Source organism: Hemitrygon akajei, chromosome 12 (assembly GCF_048418815.1).
Source record: "Hemitrygon akajei chromosome 12, sHemAka1.3, whole genome shotgun sequence".
Taxonomy (NCBI): Eukaryota; Metazoa; Chordata; class Chondrichthyes; order Myliobatiformes; family Dasyatidae; genus Hemitrygon; species Hemitrygon akajei.
Window position 1 is genome coordinate 32061916 of NC_133135.1, and position 19819 is coordinate 32081734.

The 19819-nt window shown below is 37.8% G+C and overlaps 2 protein-coding genes across 4 annotated transcripts in view; one reads left to right on the forward strand and one right to left on the reverse strand.

The window, feature by feature from the left end:
- Positions 1–2532, forward strand: part of rad54l (RAD54 like) — a 57008-nt gene extending 54476 nt beyond the window's left edge. For both annotated transcript variants that reach the window (XM_073062840.1, XM_073062841.1), the window contains exons 18-19: positions 918–1081; positions 2280–2532. In XM_073062840.1, the coding sequence (XP_072918941.1) occupies positions 918–1081; positions 2280–2481 (366 nt within the window). In that variant the 3' untranslated portion in view covers positions 2482–2532. The remainder of the gene's footprint in view (positions 1–917; positions 1082–2279) is intronic.
- Positions 2533–3933: 1401 nt separating this feature from the next.
- On the reverse strand, positions 3934–19683 carry lrrc41 (leucine rich repeat containing 41). 2 transcript variants are annotated; one of them, XM_073062838.1, is made up of 10 exons: positions 19492–19683; positions 18470–18556; positions 14926–14996; positions 12021–13695; positions 11064–11303; positions 9942–10106; positions 9490–9588; positions 8118–8237; positions 7534–7609; positions 3934–4562 (listed from the first exon to the last, which is right to left on the reverse strand). In XM_073062838.1, the coding sequence occupies exons 1-10, from the start codon at positions 19598–19600 to the stop codon at positions 4322–4324; spliced, it is 2883 nt and encodes a 960-aa protein (XP_072918939.1). In that variant the 5' UTR covers positions 19601–19683; the 3' UTR covers positions 3934–4321. The 2 variants fall into 2 exon arrangements, with proteins under 2 accessions (XP_072918939.1, XP_072918940.1); XM_073062839.1 differs by lacking the exon at positions 18470–18556.
- Positions 19684–19819: the final 136 nt, after the last annotated feature.

A 19819-nucleotide genomic window follows, 5' to 3' on the forward strand; every position in this document is an offset into this window, starting at 1 on the left:
TGCACCTGCCACTCTCTGTAACAAAAAATGTTGCACATCTCTTTTAGGCTTTCATCCTCTGGTATTTTGCTATTCCACCGTGGGTGAAAGATTCCAACTATCCCCTCTGTGCCTCTCATAATTGTATGCACTTATGTTAGATTGCCCCTCAGCCTCTGATGCTCCAGAGAAAACAATTCAAGTTTACTCATCTCTCCTTAATATGGGCTGCATCCCAGGGAACCTCTACTGTATCTTTTCCAAAGCCTCCACAGCCTTCTTGTAATGTGGCAACTAGAACTGCAACATGACTTCCTGATTTTTATAATCAACAGCAAATGCTGTCTTTATCTACTTGTGTTGCTACTTTCAGGGAGCTGTGGACATTCACCTTGAGCTCCCGCACTACATTAATGGCCACTAAGGTCCTGTCGTTTACTGTATACCTTCCTCTTGCAATTGACCTTCCAATGAGCAACTCCTCACACTTGTCTGGATTAAATTTATGTAATCTAATCCTACATAAAATACTGTTGACATATTTAAAACAACGATTGTAATAAGGAAATGTTATTTATGTGGAAGAGCCATACTTCACTGAAGTGCTAATAATATTCTGAATATAATTTTTGAGCAAAGATTATCAGTGACATTACCTTAATATGCCCCAAATTTTCTGTGCCCCCTGACAATAAATACTAGGTCTGAGATGTTTTGATAACCTGTTGAGGTGGTTAGTCTAACAAAATCTGGGTAATGTTTGTCAGATAGTGAACTATAAATCTTAAGATCTTATCTATGAAAGACTTTGAAATTAAAGACTTTAAAGACATTATTGAAATAAAGTAACGCAAAAATAAATGTTTTCAATAGGTACATTTAATGTCAGAGAAATATATACAATATACATCCTGAAATTCTGTTTTGTAATGTTTCAGACAGGGACAATCGAGGAGAAGATTTTCCAGCGTCAAACTCACAAGAAGGCACTGAGTAGCTGTGTAGTGGATGAGGAGCAAGATGTTGAACGACACTTCTCTCTTGGAGAGCTTAAAGAGCTCTTTACTCTAAACGAGAACACAGCAAGTGATACTCATGATAGGTAACAGTTATATCTGTATAAATTTTACAGCTGTTTTTAAATCTTGCCTGAGAGAATCATAGTAGTGTTGTGAGTCACTATAAAGGCAGAGTATGAAGTGATGCTGATATTAGCATTAATGGTAAGTACAACCAACAAAAAGCAAAAATAAATTCCTCACAGAAGGAAATGTTGGTTGTCTATTGTTTCTGACAATGATGTAACCTGTGTGGAAGGAGGTTTATAGTGGAAAAAGCTGCTGCTCTGGGGCAGTTCCACTCTCTTGGCCTTAAAAAATCATGACTGGAGACTTCCTTGGCTGCAGCGTATAGCCATGATGCCTCTGAGTCTCGACATGCCCTTTGCTCTGCATAAAGCGTTGTAGCACTGCCTTCATGGTCATTGGATCTTGTAACGGATCTCATCTGCCCAGTCCGCCAGAACTGGCTTTGCATGCTAAGGTAGGCATATCCCAATCTCCACGGGTTTGGAGGTTCCCGGCTATCCTGACCTGGTTTATTCTGCCTGTCGAAAGAGGTGTACCAGGGTGTGGTCACTGTTGTATGCAAACAGTTGCTTGGAGCCACAGGTGAGAGCTGGGTAGCAGGTAGGGACCAAAGGGTGGAGCACAACAAGCCCAGCATCAGAGGTGCTACCCCTCTCTGGAAACCCCATACACCCTAACAGCAGGAAATAGTTATACACTATGACAATAGGACAAAGTAAATATTTTACATTGTGAGGAATGGCAGAGGATAGAGCTCATATCAGAAGTTTTGGTGCCTTTTTCCTGATGTGCTTGGGACCACACCATTGTTACTGCTGGGAAAACTTATCAAGCATTCCAACTACAGAGGAAATGCATTACAAATCCATTTTGTCTTATAGCAATTTCCTTTCCCTCCATGGGGAATATGTGAGACTAAAGTTTGGTTAATGTAAGTTGTGTACTTAATCGGGAGGTTTTCAATTTAAAGCTCATTCCACTTGTATGCTACAAATTCAAATTTGAATATGTCAGAAATTGTCACAAGACACTGAAGTCAACTTAAAAATTAAAGTTAGCCAAACAGTTAACAAATAACTGTCAGTTATTTCCTTCTAATTCAAACAATGTTCTTAACTTCCTTCTACAATAAACTGCAGTGGTTTGTGAATCTCTGTAGGTTTGTCTTTATCTGAAGCTCACTATGATATCATAATCTCTTCCCCGCTGCAGGCTGAAATGTCGTCGATGTGTGAACGGTCACCAGGTGCGCCCCCCTCCCGAAGACTCAGATTGCACATCAGATGTCTCTCAGTGGAATCACTGTGAGAATAAACGTGGACTACGCGATACGGTCCTTCATTCGGCCTGGGATGCTGCAGTCTCCTTTGTGTTTCATCACCAGTCCCATGAGGAGCAACGTGGAGTTATCTGAGATACACAATGGTTGTAAAAATGAAGATTCATTAAAGGTACCTAAAATGGATCAGTTGGCTTTCTGAAATCTTATTGCATTTTGGTGTACCAACAATGAAGGTTCTGAACTTTGAGGAATCTGCATGAGGATCAGCTGGCTGCATTACTCCACTTTGATTTCATTTATTTGAATATGCTGCCTTTCACACATTGCAAAGAAAATATTCATCACTGTCCTTTTACACTGCTCTTGAATGCTGTATCATTTGCATATAGAACACTTTTGAAACATCTAGTCTTGTGGAATGCGAATGTCTGCATAGTATATTGTGTAAAGACTTACTTGTGATCTATTCTGTGAATAGGCAAAGACTCATTCTAAGCTATATTTTGTTAAAAGTATTGGAGTTGTAAGTTGTGGGGATGAATCAGTAATTTTTAAGTGTTAATACAGTATTCATGTTCAAAGAATAGATGATTTAAAATCCATATGTATAAAATACTATCTTCTGTTATTATCTCTAAAGGTTTATATAATTTCAAGATTCCTGATGCTCATAGATCATTGAGCCACATTGGTAGCAATATATTTAAATATTGCTTTAAAGTAATAGTTCTCTGTTATGTTATAAGACTTGCTGATCATTGGGAACATTAGTATGAAGTGTTTCTGGAGATTCAATATTTTATCTTTGCTCTATCCAAAACACCTGTGCATCTACTGTTGAACTAATGCTAATAGCTTAATTAATGGCTAATTTAGGGAAGTCCAAGGTCTGAGTTCAATTTGTTCTGCCTCAGATCAACTGTCTGCACTTTTAAGTTGTCAAAAGTACCAGTTGATGGGAAAATTCTCCTTTAACCTGATCATTGTTCTCCATTAAATCCATGATGTGATTGTCTCCCTTATTTTTAAATGTAGCTGTTGTACAGTACTGAACTTAATGTACTAAGCCAATAAAAATCATGGTTTCCTTTTGGTTTGAATGTAAACTGTGGCTGAAACACCTGTTTCCATTTTAAACTATGTATGTTTGGGTTAATCGTAATATCAACATTTACTTTCCTCATGGGATGTTGGTATCAGTGGCACGGGCCATATTTAATGCACATTTCTAATTGACATTGATAGGGGTGGTATGTACCATCTTCAATGGCTTTGGTTACCATGCCGTGCTAATGCCAAGTGGAAAGTGAGTTTTCAGCCAGTTTTTATTGCTGGTCATCCTGTGGATTAATACTGAACAAGGAAATGAAGATATTTGGGGAAATGCAATGAAAACATCAGCTGTTTCTGAAGTTACAGTGATTAACATGAAACAAAACTCATGTTAGAGATGTTTTGACTGCTGTAAAAAAAAAAAAATCCCTTGCCTTTTATTTTGAGGCTCCTTGATGCCATAATTGGTCAAATGTTGCTATCAGCATTTACAATAGCTACAGCAATAAATAATACACAGGCTTAGCGTACTTAAAAGCTTTGTCCAATGAACTTTATTGTAAAACATCATTATTTAATTAAGTATTTAATTTAAACATCTTCACAGAACCAGGCACAAAAGGAATTAATAATGAAACCCAAGAACAAACTGGTACATGTCAAGGTGTATTGAGCTGCCCTAAAACAAAATCCTACTGCTAAAATTGCTGTTTGTACAAAGTACTCTGAGGATTTTGGGGTGGGGAGGGGAGAAAGTTCCATTTCATTGTCTTTCTTGTCCAATATACTTAAACTGAAACAGTACCCTTAGAATGGATGGATTTCCAGTCAAAAGTACTTCTCAACTGCAAGTATGCAAATAGCTTTGCTCATAAAATAAAAAAAATCCATCTGAATAATAGATGCTGTATTGCAATATCTACATTACACTGGAATGGTCAGCAAGTGCTTGTAATGGATCAGTAAGGGACTGTACTGTGATTACATGACATTTGTTCTTGAAGACTTTAAGTGCCTCTTGGGTAAGTGCAGGATCTCTGAAGAATAGATTCTCGCTTACATTCAGTTCCTTCAGCTTTAGCCTGCCAGGCATTTCTGATTCAGCTCTCATGAGGAATGATGCAAACTCAAATAGTCCATCTCCACGAATACAATTAGCACTTGGAAAAGAAAATTATAGGCTGATTATGAAATTTGATTTATTAAAAATGTATCAATTTTATAAATACTGTTATATTATGAAATTGGTAAAGTTATTAATTACCTCATTTTTACTGTCATCTCTACTATATTTACAATAGGGATGTATTGAATTTCTTACAGGCATAAAGTGGATTAAATCCAAGACACAGGAGGTGTACAAACCAATTACTTGATTTTCTTTCTTTACCAGCTCCCATGAAATTGTCCTAGATCTAAAATATTAGGTTTCTCGTTTCACAGATGCCGGTTGCAAGGTGATTTGATAAATCTAATAAAGGTTGGATATACATAATGGATGGTAGGGCCCTGGGGAGTATTGAGGATTACAGGGACCTTGCTGTACAAGCCCATTAACACCTAAAGATAGCAGCACAGGTAGACAGTGAAGGTACGTGTGGCACTTCCCTTCAAATAAATAAAAAGCTGAACCATAGAAACTGCAAAAAACAATTCATTAGAGTTCGGGGGAAAAAATAAAAAAAAGTACTGAACATAATTACCCTATCAGAGTTCTACATGTTTTTGTTCTACCTATCCCCCTTTCCCACCTTTTCTACACCTTGTTTCCTCTCTTGCCCAATTCTGATCATGGATTTTGGACCTGAAATGATACCAGTTTCTATAGCTGTTGCCTAGTTTTTCTAGCATTATTTGTTTTAAATCATAAAATAAACACCCAAAGGTCTGCCTACAGTTGAAACTTTGTGACATATACAAAATTGAGGGCATAGATTGGGTAGATTGTAGGAAACTTTTCCAACAGCAGAGATGCCTATAACCAGAAGTTACAGTTTAGGATAAAGTGCAAGGTTTACAGACATCTGAGGAAGAATTTTTCTTCCCGTATGTTGGTAGATTTCTAAATGCATGCTTGAGGGGATAATGGAAGTAGTTACTCTCATAGCACTTTAAAAATATATCTGGGTGAGCATGTGAATTGCTAAGGCATAGAAGGTATCAGATTAAGAGCTGATCAGTAGGATTAATATACAAGGGCAAGCACATGGTGGGCTTTGTGCTGGGTAACTGGCCAATTCAACAAAATTGGGTAAATAGATTCTTACTCCAAAACTAGCAAAATTTTAAGTCTAGGAGATATTTTATCCTCAAGTTTAACCATTGGAATATCAAGAGAAGTGAAAAATCTCCCAAAAGTATACAATATAACCAATTGAATGATACAAAATGTAGCAAACACGAAATCTGCAGAAGCTTGAAATTCAAACAACACACACAAATTGCTGGTGGAACACAGCAGGCCAGACAGCATCTATAAGGAGAAGCACTGGTGACGGTTCGGGCCGAGACCCTTCGAAATGTCAACAGTGCTTCTTATAGATGCTGCCTGGCCAGCTGTGTTCCACCAGCATTTTGTGTGTGTTATACAAAATGTAGATTTGGTTAAATAGAAAATGTAAGGCCTGTAAGGGCATATGTACAAAATTAAGGGAGGGAAGTTTAGTGGGGACATCAGGGTTAAGTTTTTTTTTCCTTACACAGAGGGTTGCGAGTGCCTAGAATGACTTGCCAGGGATGGTGGTGAAGGCTAAAACATTAGGGGTATTTAAGAGCCTCTTGGACAGGCACATGGATGAAAGAAAAATGGAGGGTTATGGGGTAGTGTGGGGTTAGTACTATAATAAGAATTATATGGGTTGGTACAACATGGAGGGCTGAAGGGCCTGTACTGTGCTGTAGTGTTCTATGGTTCTAAGAAAGGCTTTTAAAGATAATGTCCTATCTAAGGTGTCAACAGAACAGTTATCCTTTAATATCCAAATTTCTCACACTCATCGTGACACTAAACAGGTACTATTTATTTTTGATTATCTTAAAGCAGACAGTTCCAAACAAAAAGGAAGTTTGAGAGTTGTTTGCCTAGATCTATATGGGTAGATACATGGTAGGGAATCCAAAACTACTGTACAAGGCATCAGATTAGGATGAAACATGGAAAACCTACAGAACAATTTAGGGCTTTCGGCCCACAATGCTGTGCTGAACATGTACTTTAGAAATTACCTTGGGTTACCCATAGCCCTCTATCTTTCTAAGCTCCATGTACCTATCCAGGAGTCCCTATTGTATCCGCCTCCACCACAGTCGCCGGCAGCCCATTATACACACTCACCACTTTCTTCATAAAAAATTTACCCTAACATTTCCTCTGTACCTATTTCCAAACACCTTAAAACTGTGCCCTCTCGAGTTAGCCATTTCAGCCCTGGGAAAAAAGGCTCCGACTATCCACAGGATAAATGCCTATCATCATCTTATACACCTCTATCAGGTCAAATCTCATCCTCTGTCGCTCCAAGGAGAAAAGGCCAGGTTCACTCAACCTATTCTCATAAGGCATGCTCCCCAATCGAGGGAATATCCATGTAAATCTGCTCTGCACCCTTTCTATAGTTTCCACACCCTTCCATGGGAGAGTAGAGATTTAAAAGGGACAATATTTTCCAAACAGAGTGCTGATTCTATGGATTAAGTTGCTAGAGGAGATGGTGAAGGCAGATACAATAGTATAAATTAAGAAGCACTGGGAGGGTGAGGATTAAAGGAATATGTGTTGAAATTAGGACTAACTGGGGGTGGGGGGGGGGGGAGCATCATAATCGCATGGACTGCTTGGGTTGAAGGTTCTGTTTCCAAGCTGTGTTGCTCTATGATACTATAAAGGGAAATACTGAACTGGTAAAACATAGAAGATACTAGCTTTAATTGATCATATAAAGTAAAATTTTACTGCCGGTTTCTGTGATAGTGAACATTTGGGCAATCCAAATTGAAGTTAAGAAAAATTCTAATTTTGAAATTTGAGCATGTCATTGCCAAATTCATGCCGTTGTTGACCAGCTGGTTAAAAACTCACCATCTCCTCAGAGAATACTGGGTCTGGAATGAACACATTTAAAACATGATTACCTCACATCCAGACAGGAGATACAGGATAAAGATTCCTCAGTAAAAAGTTTTGCCAGCAACAGCAGACCTTTGTTTCCTAATTACAAAAAGCATTAACATGTTATGTATTTTTGAATTGTTGCAATATCAAATCACTTTTATCCTTTCTAAACAATAAAGTACATGTTTCTACATCAACCTTTTGATACGAGATATGGCTGTGGACTCCAAACTGGAAAAATATGGAACATTAAGATTAAGACAATAATTTTCCCTGTGAAAAGCAAGCAAAGCTCATTTGCCTATCTTGGCAGTTAACAACTGCCAGTGTGTTAAATTATATCACAATATTTAAACATTTGTTCATAGGATCCTTGAACAGCAAAGCTTAATTAGCAGAATCAAAGCAATATATTTATTTTTATGAATTATTATTCTTAAACATATGTTTAAAATATGTAAACCACATTCCTACTGGCATAACCATGTATGTATGTAGCACAAGTAATGAGTTTTTTTTGTAAACAGGTGAAATTACAAATTTATAAAAGTAGAACTACACTAACAATTGTGCACTGACAATAAAAATAAAGGAATATACTAACCTAATCGATTTGCAGGCAAAGACAGTACTCTGAGGAACTGGTTTTGCTTCAGTGCGTTAACAATTTCAGACACTCTTTCCATGTGGTTTTCAAACAGCCGGCAATTTTCCAAAGTTAACCCTGTGAATATGAAGAGAAAATGTATGTTTAGGCTTAGCTTAAGGAGCCATATGCATTTGCAATTCATGAAGTAATTAATACATCAAGGAAAAGGTAAATATTAGTTTGAGCATTGAGTATAGGAGTTGGGATGTAATGTTAAAATTGCACAAGGCATTGGTGAGGCCAAATTTGGAGTATTGTGTACAGTTCTGGTCACTGAATTATAGGAAACATGTCAACAAAATAGAGAGTACAGAGGAGATTTACTAGAATATTACCTGGGTTTCAGCACCTAAGTTACAGAGAAAGGTTGAACAAGTTAGGTCTTTATTCCTTGGAGCGTAAAAGGTTGAAGGGAGACTTGATAGAGGTATTTAAAATTATGAGGGGGATAGATAGAGTTGACATGGATAGGCTTTCTCCATTGAGAGTAGTGGAGATTCAAACAAGAGGACTTGAGAGTTAAGAGGCAAAAGTTTAGGGGTAACACAAGGGGGAACTTCTTTACTCAGAGAGTGGTAGCTGTGTGGAATGAGCTTCCAGTAGAAGTGGTAGAGGCAGGTTCAATTTTGTCATTTAAAAAAATTGGATAGGTATAAGGACAGGAAAGGAATGGAGGGTTATGGGCTGAGGGCAGGTAGTGGGACTAGGTGAGAGTAAGCGTTCGGCACGGACTAGAAGGGCTGAGATGGCCTGTTTCCGTGCTGTAATTGTTATATGGTTATATATGGTTAATATACTATATACCTATCAAGGTATCACAAATGCTTTACAGATTGAAATGCACCCACTGTTTAAATAAAGGCTTATGCAAATTTGCAAACAAGAGGGTGAGAGGTAAAATAACTAGTAATAAGATAAAGGAGTATTTGCTTATCTAGTTTATTGAAGGCTTAAATATAATTATTGGCCGGAAAATTACCCAATGTATTCTGCAATTAAAGATTTTATATTAACCTTAAGGGACACACAATGCCTTGATTTCAAGTTTCAATTAAAATTAGAGAAAAGAAGAATTACCTCTGAGTTATCAGTTTTAACTGATCATATATTTTGGCTTTCAGAAAGATTTTTTTAAATGTTCACAATAGGTTCAAGAGAAAGAAGATGACCAATGTGATGATAGTGATGTTGCAGTAGTATTTATCATTCCACATTAGGATAATGCTGCTACTAAAAACAGTGTACACTTATTACTGATACATATATGTTCTTCACACACAAAAGCTATCCAAAATTTTTGTCCAGAAATGTCAGTACCATATCTCACCTTTGAGAGGAGCATTGCGCAACAGATCTAGAACTTCCTTAAAGCAAACAGCAAGGTTGACATCTTCTATGGTAATCCATTCCAACATAGGTAGAGAGACTAGGAGCAAAATTATCATTAAGTTAAGAAAGTGTTTTACATACAAGGACATATGGTGTGGGCAGAGCTTCTCTTTTTGAACTCTTTCACCAATAATATGAGAATATTAAACATGAGAACCTGATAAGTCATACCAGGTAGGAGAAGAAAAAAATTAACAAACTATGTGTTAAAGTGTTTCATTGTCAATATATTATTACAGGGTGCATGAAACAGGTCACTTTAGTACATTTTTACTTTGTGTGACACAGAAAATTTGTGATTGTGGTTAAGACAAATGTAATTTCATAGGGAGACATACATCATTATATGAAAATTACTTTTGACAAACATCAGAGCACATTACCACGCACATGTAGTTGCATGTAGCAATTTGCCAAGTTGCTCAGGTGGACTGAATGATGCCTTGTGCAGATTCAGACGTTTGAGGAATTTCAGTTCTTTTAAAACAGTGAGCAGCACGTCAACTTGTAGAGGCGCATCTGTGCAACTCAGACTCAAATCCTTCAGACAACTACCTGTAAAAACAAATTAAGATTTAGAAGACTTTAAAACATCCAAATCAATATATCTTTATAGCTAGAAGTTATAAAATAATTCTATAATACCCAAGTCTGCTAACCAGGAATAGTTAACCAAAGTTCTATCACCACTTTACTTAGACAGAAGCCAAACACCGATACACACCAATAACTACACCTGGAATCAATGCTTTGCACCCAGCCATTATTCCAATTCTTCCCGCTAATTAAAAATAAAATTCAAGATCAGGATCAGGAAAGGTCACCTAGTCCCAAGCCTGCTCCACCATTCAATGGCTGATCTGACTTTAACTTGAACTCTGCATTCTCAATTACCTAAAGTAACACATTCCCCTCTTTGCTCATCATGAATCTATTGACCTAATCTTAACAATGTATGAAACTTACTTTCTACTATCCTTTGATAAAGAAACTTTCAAAGACTCATGACACTGAACAAAAAAATTGTTTCATCTGTTTTAAATGGGCAACTACTTTTTTTTAAGAAACAATGACCCTATTTCCAGGTTCTCCCATCAGAAGAAACTCCTCTCTGCATTCATCATTAGAATGAATGCCATTTTGTATTTTTCAACCAAGCTGCCTTTCAGTCTTCTAAACTCCAATGAATATAAGCTATGCCAGATCATCTTTTCTTCATAAGAAAACTTGTCCATTCTAGAGCTGTCAGTCTCTGTCTTCACCCAAAAAAGAACCTCCTTTCCCTCTCCCTGTAATTGATTATAACTGAATTATACCTCCAAGGTTTTCTAATTGAGTTGAAAGACTGAGGAGTTTCCGTTTACATTCCCATCTTACACTGCTGTTATCCAACAATCTTCTTGACAATCTTCTGAAACCTAAATACAATTTCACAATCACAATGATCGAACCTTTCTCCCACTCATCCTGAAGGTAATGCGAAGTAAATCAACATAACTGAAAATTACCCACCTGTTATTTCTGGAGTATCGATCAATAGCTGGTTTTCCAATGACTCATTTCTTATTTCTAACAGGAATCTCAAATGGAATGTTTGAAGATGAGGGAAGATGCCAATTATAATTTTTAATAGTTTTACCAGGGGGAGGTGTAGAATATCATCTTTTAATACAAGAGTGGAAAGACAACTGCTGTGGCAACAGGAGAGAACATAGAGTCCTTTGAGGATCAGAAAAATGGCAGGACCCAGGCCTAAAAGCAAGAGAAATAAATCGAAGTGACAAATGGATCTTTGTAAAACCTTATAGCATGTATCTACACACTATTTTATTGCTAATTTTCATGAAATATTTTGACTAAATCAACACCAGCTTGCCATCAGGTTATAAGGTTGATTGAGGCTTAGTTACAAAAGAATCACTTGACCTAATTGAACTTGGGAATGGTTAGACACAGAAAATATGTTGATAACTTTTCCTCAAAAAACTCACAGGGCTTATTAAAACAGCAACATTAATGGGATTAGACAAAAATAACTAATGCTGGATTCTTTATATCCACAGAAAACTGAAAAATAGTCATGGCAATGTTCATACACTATTTTGATAGCATTTATGATAAATTGACAAAATTGTAAGATAATTCCAAGAGAATTGTAAATCTGGTAGAAAAAATTTAGTGGTGTTCAAAACTGGAACTAAAATCCTACTTTTTTTTCCCCCTCTGTTTTAATGCAAGTGTTGGGGAGAAGTTACAAAATAACCTTATTACATGATTACATGAAAATAACATGATTATTGGTCATACTTATAAACCAAATACAAAAACTTTACCTATTTTGTCACACACATAATGCAGCTAAATAAAAATACTTAATCATGTTCAAGTTTTCTGCTGAAGCTCAGAATTAACTATAGTTCCAAAGTATGTAAAACTTTTATTTCTTCTTTACAAATGTCCCAGACTAACCATTATATTCCAGAACCAGTTTCTGGAGGGAAACCCACGAACTGAGCAACCTGGAGAGCACCACAGCAGAACTGTAGGACAATGAGACCGACGTAATTTCCAACACCGACACACTCCTCACGTACAGCTCAGGAGAAGGAGGAAGTGTTTCATTGGCTTGCTCTTCCCCAGTAAAACCAAGATCACTCTGTTCCATTTGGCTGTCACTGTCTTCATCAGTGTCCGATGTGTTTCGTGCAGAGTTAGCTTTATTTTTACCTAACATAAATATATAGTCATAGATGTCTCCCTGTTTATCAAACTCTTCAGATAACCTTTGATTTGTCTTTGGATTTTCTGCTGACTTAAAGTTACATACATCTGTGAGTCGTAGCTTTTTATTTGTATAACATGGAGACAAATGTTCTGAGGGAAGTGTGTTTTGATGGAAAACGTACAATTCATCTGAAGTTCCATTGTGTGCATTTGTTCCAAATTCACCAAAGCTCTTACTTGGAGAACATGGCTCTTCTGAAGAATCTTCTTGTACAATTACAGAGTTGTATTTTTGAAAGACATTTGCATATTTACAACACACTAGCTTTTCTAAAGTCCCAGTGACAGTACTGTAAGTCTTTGGTTCTTTATATGTCCTGCTTTCAGCTTCATGGAAACAGCTTGCACTCTCTTCAGAAGCGCTGTGATGTGGTTCAGAATACTCAATTTCTTCCATAACTCTACGACATGTAGGATACAATTGCCCTTTAATAATCTGTTGCCCACTGCAACAATTGCTTTCACAAGTCTTGTTGGAATGAGATGTGGGATCATACAGATCATGTGGTACAGAAGAGTGTGCTTCTGCCAATCTTCTGCCATTACCTTCTGAAAAACACTTTACATCTGAATCACTACTGTGCACATCATGATTCCTCAATGGACCATACATCCTGAGACAGGATTTGCATTTTTTAGCACGAGTTTTGCATGTATTATAACTGCTAGACTCATCTGCCATCCCAATATCTCCATGTGTTACTTCTTTATAGGTTACATGATGTGAACTTGGAGAAATCAGATCATCAGAAATAATATTGATAGCTGCAGACATGACACTCTTTGCTCCACTGTTGTCAGTAGTACCAAATCTCCCGTCAGATAAAGCAGTCTTTCCAGCTTCCTGCTGGTAAAAATCCAATGTACTTCTCTGATATGTTGGATACTTCGTTTTAATGTTCATCTTTAGCCTGTCCTCGTCACAACAATCAACACACTGATGTTCTCTCTTTCCTGCATGCCACAGTCCTGCACTTGTCTTCAGTAGGAGGGCCAATAATTCAGGATGGGGTTCATTCCAATGTGACAATATCAGCTCCTTCACAATTCCATGGTGAATGAGGCTATGAAGCAAAGTTAACAGTGAATGTTGCAGCATTTGATCTGCAGAACGTAGATGTTGAAACACCAGCTTGTGCACTGTACATGCTAAACGCCTACAAACGCTTGGATTATCAGCAAGTTCTTTCACTCCTTGCAGCTTGTTGCGTATGACCAGCTTGCTAACATGTCGGGAAGCAAGAATTAATGCAGCTGAGCGAGAATTATATAATCGCCTGTCACTCAAGGTATCCAATGTTCCCCACAAAACACCATGAAAGAATGTTTGCAAGAATTTCTGCCTCCAATTAACAGGTTCCTGTAGTAATGAAGGAAAGACAGGTCAATACACAGAAGCAACAGGTCGCTATGATATTTCTAGAATCATCTCGAACATTCTTAAGAATCACTTTTAAATCACATTTAAAAATGCACCTTTTATCATGTGGGAGAATAAACTTTTAATCCACCAAGTGTAACTAATGATCCAGTTTTTTTTAAATATATACTGCAAGGAAACAGATCTAGTCAGCTAACATTTGAAGCAATATTACAGTAAATGAACACAGGAGCAAAATATCATAAGAAAACCATACTGATTCACATTAGCGCTTGCCAACAACTATTTAATCAAGATATTTGCCAAAGGAAGCTCAGCTGATGTTAAATAACATAAAAGAAACACATAAAATAAATTTCAGATAAATTCAAAAGGCATCAAATTTGAACCAAAAGAACTTTTTTATGTTTCTACTTGGAATCAGCAGATTAGTGTACATTTGTCATTACATGCCCAGGTGAAGACCCAAGTAAGAGTAGTTCATTTTTGTTTAATACCGAAAGCTACAATTTCAGATAACTTCCTTGCTGTCTATATCAATGTCCAGCATGTTTGAGTTCTTTTCAAGTTTCCCCCCCCGCCCCCGTATGCATAGAGGACATGCCCAGTGTGACCTGCTGGGCATGTCCAACTCAGGATTTTGCAACTCCAGATTCTTTGGTCACTCTTTAACTTCTGCCATTCGCTCACTGATCATATACATTTCACTGATCATATACATTTCATTGATCAAATACATTGTTTGTAGCTTTTTCTACCATGGTCACCCCTGCTTTACTCTATCACAGACATTTCCCTAACCCCTACCCACCCTACAGTTTAATAAGCCCCCTTTGTCTCCTTCTCAATTGTGACGAGGGATCTTCAACCAGAAATGTCACCCATTTCTCTCTCCACAAACGTGACCTGACCTGCTTAGTATATCCAGCATTTTTTTTTTTTAAACCTATTTTAAGCTTCTATACATTCTAGTGAATTTAATTCAATGACAGACTGAATGCAAATTAAAACTATGCTATGGCTTTTCATTGACAGCAATAAATTGTTTTGCAGTTTATGTTTCCACAAAATTGGCAAAAATAATAACTATGATTCTAATTATTGATTGTATTGAAATCCCTAATTTTTACTTCAAATATTTATTAAAAATTGTAAATAATTGTAAAAATTGCACAAAAACTTTGATGGGGCCAGGGTGGATCAACTTACTATATTAGCTTTAGGATTTGTCCCTATCACATCCTTCCAAATCTGATGCCAAAAAGCCTGAGTAGAAATACCTAGAAAATATAAAAAGTAGACAAATTGAGATATTAATATTGAAAGCTGGAATATAGCAGTAAGTCCATTTGAGAGGGCTAGGTTGCAGGAAAGTAACAGAACACCAAAAGAAAGGGAAAGAGAAGAAAACAAACAAGCCGGGCATCAACATTTATCAGAAGTAACCACCTGCTTCCACGTTGTGTATGGGTGACCCACATTATGGAGCAGTTGCATTTTCAGAAAACAGGCTTAATCATAATTTCCTGTAACACAAAGCTGCTATATCAGTGCATGCATCAAGAAACACGCATTTAAAAGAGATTAATTTTATTTTGATTTATTCAACCATCAGGCTATTGAACAAAAGAGGACAACTACGTACACTCATCAACTGCTGGTGTTCCTGCAACCAATGACCTTGTTATCTTGTTATTTTATGCTCTCGTTATTTATTGCTAATTATTTATATGTTTGCATTTGCAAAATTTGTTGCCTTCTATGTTCTTGCTCTTCCATAGATTCTGTTTATAGTTACTGTTCTATAGATTTGCTGAGTGTGCCTGCGGAAAATGAATCTCAGGGATGTATGTGGTGACGTGCATGTACTCTGGTAATTTTACTTTAAACTTTGATATTTTTCCACAATAATTCCATGATAGCAAACTTCATTCTATATCTCAAATCTCTGCGTTGTGATGTGAATTCTGCAATATCTGGGCGGGGGGGGGGGGTCACCTGTACCCTTGAGGTATGGGCCATCTTAAGAGAAGTAGTCAGTTTAGCAATGAAGAAAGACTGAATAGCTTTGGCTCTAATAAAATTGTTTTCAAGATGTGTACTGCCTTATCTGAACTTGTGGAGATGGGATAAACATGCATTACCTTCAATAGGTCAGAATAAATGTGGCTTTCTGCTCACAAACTTCTATGTACATTCTCAAGAATGTAAACAAAACACCATTCTGCATTCACATTATTAGCCAATAATATACAAGAAAAATCAATTATTTATTTCATGACTATGACAAAGGAAAAATAAATCACAAAACAATGGACAATTCCCAGCTCCTCTTCAAACTATACCTGCAAGGTTTGAACCATAGGGAGGTGGGATCGCATCTCATCTAATAGTAGTCAACTAAATATTTATCATGAGTATTCCGGAAAAGGCCTGAAACACAAATATAGGTGCTAGATGGGAGCATGTCTCCTAACACATTTTGTCTCTCAGCACTCCCTTATTCTATTATTAACCTTCTAATCTTCTGATCTTCATAAAACTCTGGTTAAGTAATGTCTGAAGTTGTGCATTCAGCTTTCCGGTCTCTCCATAATAGGAAGGATGCAAAGGTTTTGCAGAAGGTGCAAAAGAGCTTTACCAGGATGCTGCCTGGATTAGAGGGCACGTGCTATGAAGAGAAGTTCGCCAAACCTGGGTTGTTTTCTTTGGAGCAGAAGAAGATGAAAGACGAGTTTAGGCAGTCAAGTGAATGGACAATGAGGGACAGTAAATCCTGAAGATGGCAGTAATGCAACAGTGTGGATGCCAACTGCCGTAAAAACCCAAGGAAGAAGAAGAAGAAGAAGAAGAAGAAGAAGGGAGACCAGAAAAAAGTTTATAGGATTATGAAAGGCATAGACAACCATAATCTTTCTTCCCAGGGTCAAAATGTCTAATACTACAGGGTGTGCTAGAGGGTGAGGTGAGGGAAGCTCAAAGGAGATAGGCAGAGCAAGTTGTATTTAAACAGAGTGGTAAGTGTCTGGAATGCACTGCCAGCGGAGCTAGCGGCAGCAAATATGGTCGAAGCATTCAAGGAGGTGTTAGATAGGCATGTGAATGTGTAGAAAATGGAGGGACATGGAGGTTGCAAACACAAGAAAATCTGCAGATACTGGAAATCCAACCAACACACACAAGATGCTGGAGTTACTCAGCAGGCCAGGCAGCGTCTATGGAAAAGATAGATAGATAGATAGATAGATAGATAGATAGATAGATACTTTATTCATCCCCATGGGGAAATTCAACTTTTTTTCCAATGTCCCATACACTTGTTGTAGCAAAACTAATTACATACAATACTTAACTCAGTAAAAAAATATGATATGCATCTAAATCACTATCTCAAAAAGCATTAATAATAGCTTTTAAAAAGTTCTTAAGTCCTGGCGGTAGAATTGTAAAGCCTAATGGCATTGGGGAGTATTGACCTCTTCATCCTGTCTGAGGAGCATTGTATCGATAGTAACCTGTCGCTGAAACTGCTTCTCTGTCTCTGGATGGTGCTATGTAGAGGATGTTCAGAGTTATCCATAATTGACCGTAGCCTACTCAGCGCCCTTCGCTCAGCTACCAATGTTAAACTCTCCAGTACTTTGCCCACGACAGAGCCCGCCTTCCTTACCAGCTTATTAAGACGTGAGGCGTCCCTCTTCTTAATGCTTCCTCCCCAACACGCCACCACAAAGAAGAGGGCGCTCTCCACAACTGACCTATAGAACATCTTCAGCATCTCACTACAGACATTGAATGACGCCAACCTTCTTAGGAAGCACAGTCGACTCTGTGCCTTCCTGCACAAGGCCATTTTGTGCCAAGACCCTTCATCAGGATTGGAGGAAAAAAGATGAGAAGTCAGAGTAAGAAGGTGGGGGTGGAGGTGAGGAAGAAATACAAGGTAATAGGTGATAGGTGAAACCGGGAGGGGAGGGGGTGGGGTGAAGTAAAGAGCTGGAAAGTCAGTTGGTGAAAGAGATAAATGGGTGGAGAAGGGGGAATCTGATAGGAGATGACAGTAGGCCATGGAAGTAAGGAAAGGGAGAGGAACACCAGAGGAAGGTAATGGGCAGGTAAGGAAATAAGGCAAGAGAGAGAAATGGGAATGGGGAATGGTGAAGGAGAGGAAGAAGGCATTACTGGAAGTTTGAGAAATTGATATTCATGCCATCAGGTTGGAGGCTATCCAGATGGAATACAGGGTGTTGCTCTTTGAACCTGTGTGTAGACATAGATTGTGCTGGCAAAAGGGATTATTTAGTTAGGCATTTAATTTCTTTTTTAGTTAGTTCAGTAGAACACAGAGACAAATGCTGTAATTGTTCTATGGTTAGCCTACCCACACCGAACAAGATGTAAACTTATGCTTGTCCACTTGCTTGATTTTGGCCCATATCCGACTAAACTTTACTATCCATAGACCAGTCCAAATATAATTTAAATATTGTAATTGTACCTATCGTTATCATATCCTCTGGCAGTTCACGCCATATACCCAGTACCATTTGTATGAATAGCTTGCCTTTCAAATCCAATTTAAATCTTTTCTCGCTCACCTTAAACCTATGCTTTTTAATCCTAGACACCACTACCCAGCAAAAAGGTTGCATTATCTACCCTTAACATAAAGTATACCCCAATTTGACAACAATTATCAATATTTTAATTTTTTTCAAAGAATGGTTTAAAACACTCAGAACTTTAACCTTACTTTTGTTTACTGCAATCTCTTCGATCCTCTCCAGGTCGTAAATGTTAAAAAAATGCAGTAGCTCCTGCAAAACTGCTGTTGGCAAATCTACACGGGAAAGATAGGATTGAAAAAAGATTATAGATCTATTAAGCAATCTGCTGCAACCAGATCCCTTTTCCGTGTCCTTGCCATTACTTCTCCAGTCTTCCACATTAAGATTAGTTTATTGTCATATACATCAAAGGTGCAATAAAATTCCTTGTTTGTGTGGGCTCACACCGTAAACAGTACACATGGTGTAAATAAACACAACAATAAATACAGTGAGGAGCACAAAACAGCAGATTGTTGCAAAGTACAACAGAATAATGCCAAGGACTATTCTTGGCTTCCTTCTGTTTTTCATCTTCATGCTTCACCTCAGCATCATCCAAACTCTCCATATATGTGGGTATCATCCACCTCTCTTATTGCCATCTTTAGTAAACCTTTCACTTTCTTTATGAGTTGTCAGAAGTGTCCAATATCAGCAATGAAACAGCAGAAACATTTTTTCAACTAATACCTCATAATGCAAAAGTTATTGCTTTCTATCCCTACCATAAATCTACTTCCAAATTACCGGCTTTATTCTTCCGCCGGCAGGCCCAACCTCAAAACCACATATAGCTCCAAAATTAATATTCACTGAGTGCATCTCTCTATCACCTGACTCCAGCTGTCTCAGTTCAACTACGACGGAATAACCCAGTCAAATATATATCATAACAATCTTGCCTGAGCTTTCTTAGACATGACATCTAAACTATTGTTCCTAAAAAAAAGGTCTACTTAAATCCACCCCGACAATAGAAGACAGTCTTCCTCAGTGGCCGAGTGCCAGTAAACAAATCGTAATGCAAGATTTGTTTTTGCTGCCGTGGCTTGGACCTGAATGTTCTTCGGACCAAAGAACAGATTAATGAAGTTCACCTGCATCTTGTACAAAGAAGCAGGTATTCAGAGCGGTGTTGCAGCAATTATAGCATCATGTCTCTCACCACACATCGCCGGCTCCAGGCTGGCCACGTTCTCACTAATATTCCTGGCACAGAGCGTGAATAAGGTGGGCACATCGCAGCTCATTTCGCCGCAGCTTCTCGACTCCATGATCCGCCCGTGAGACAGATCCGCCGCCGCTGCCCCGCCGCCACCTTGAGGAGGTCAACATTTGACTTGTCGATTACGTCCGGCATTCAATTAATTCCGCCACTTTGTCACGCTAGAAATTCATGAAAGTGATGGTAACTAAATGAAATCCTGGTTGAAAATAACTGATATCATTAGACATATTTAACATAACAAAATAATTCCAAATATATTTTTATT

Coding starts and splice junctions, on each gene's coding strand:
- lrrc41 (XM_073062838.1), bottom strand. CDS start 19,600: ATGGAGTCGAGAAGCTGCGGCGAAATGAGCTGCGATGTGCCCACCTTA. Junction 10,107..11,063: donor CGATACTCCAGAAATAACAG/GTGGGTAATTTT, acceptor TTGTTTTTACAG/GTAGTTGTCTGAAGGATTTG. Junction 9,589..9,941: donor ATTGCTACATGCAACTACAT/GTGCGTGGTAAT, acceptor TTTTGCTCCTAG/TCTCTCTACCTATGTTGGAA.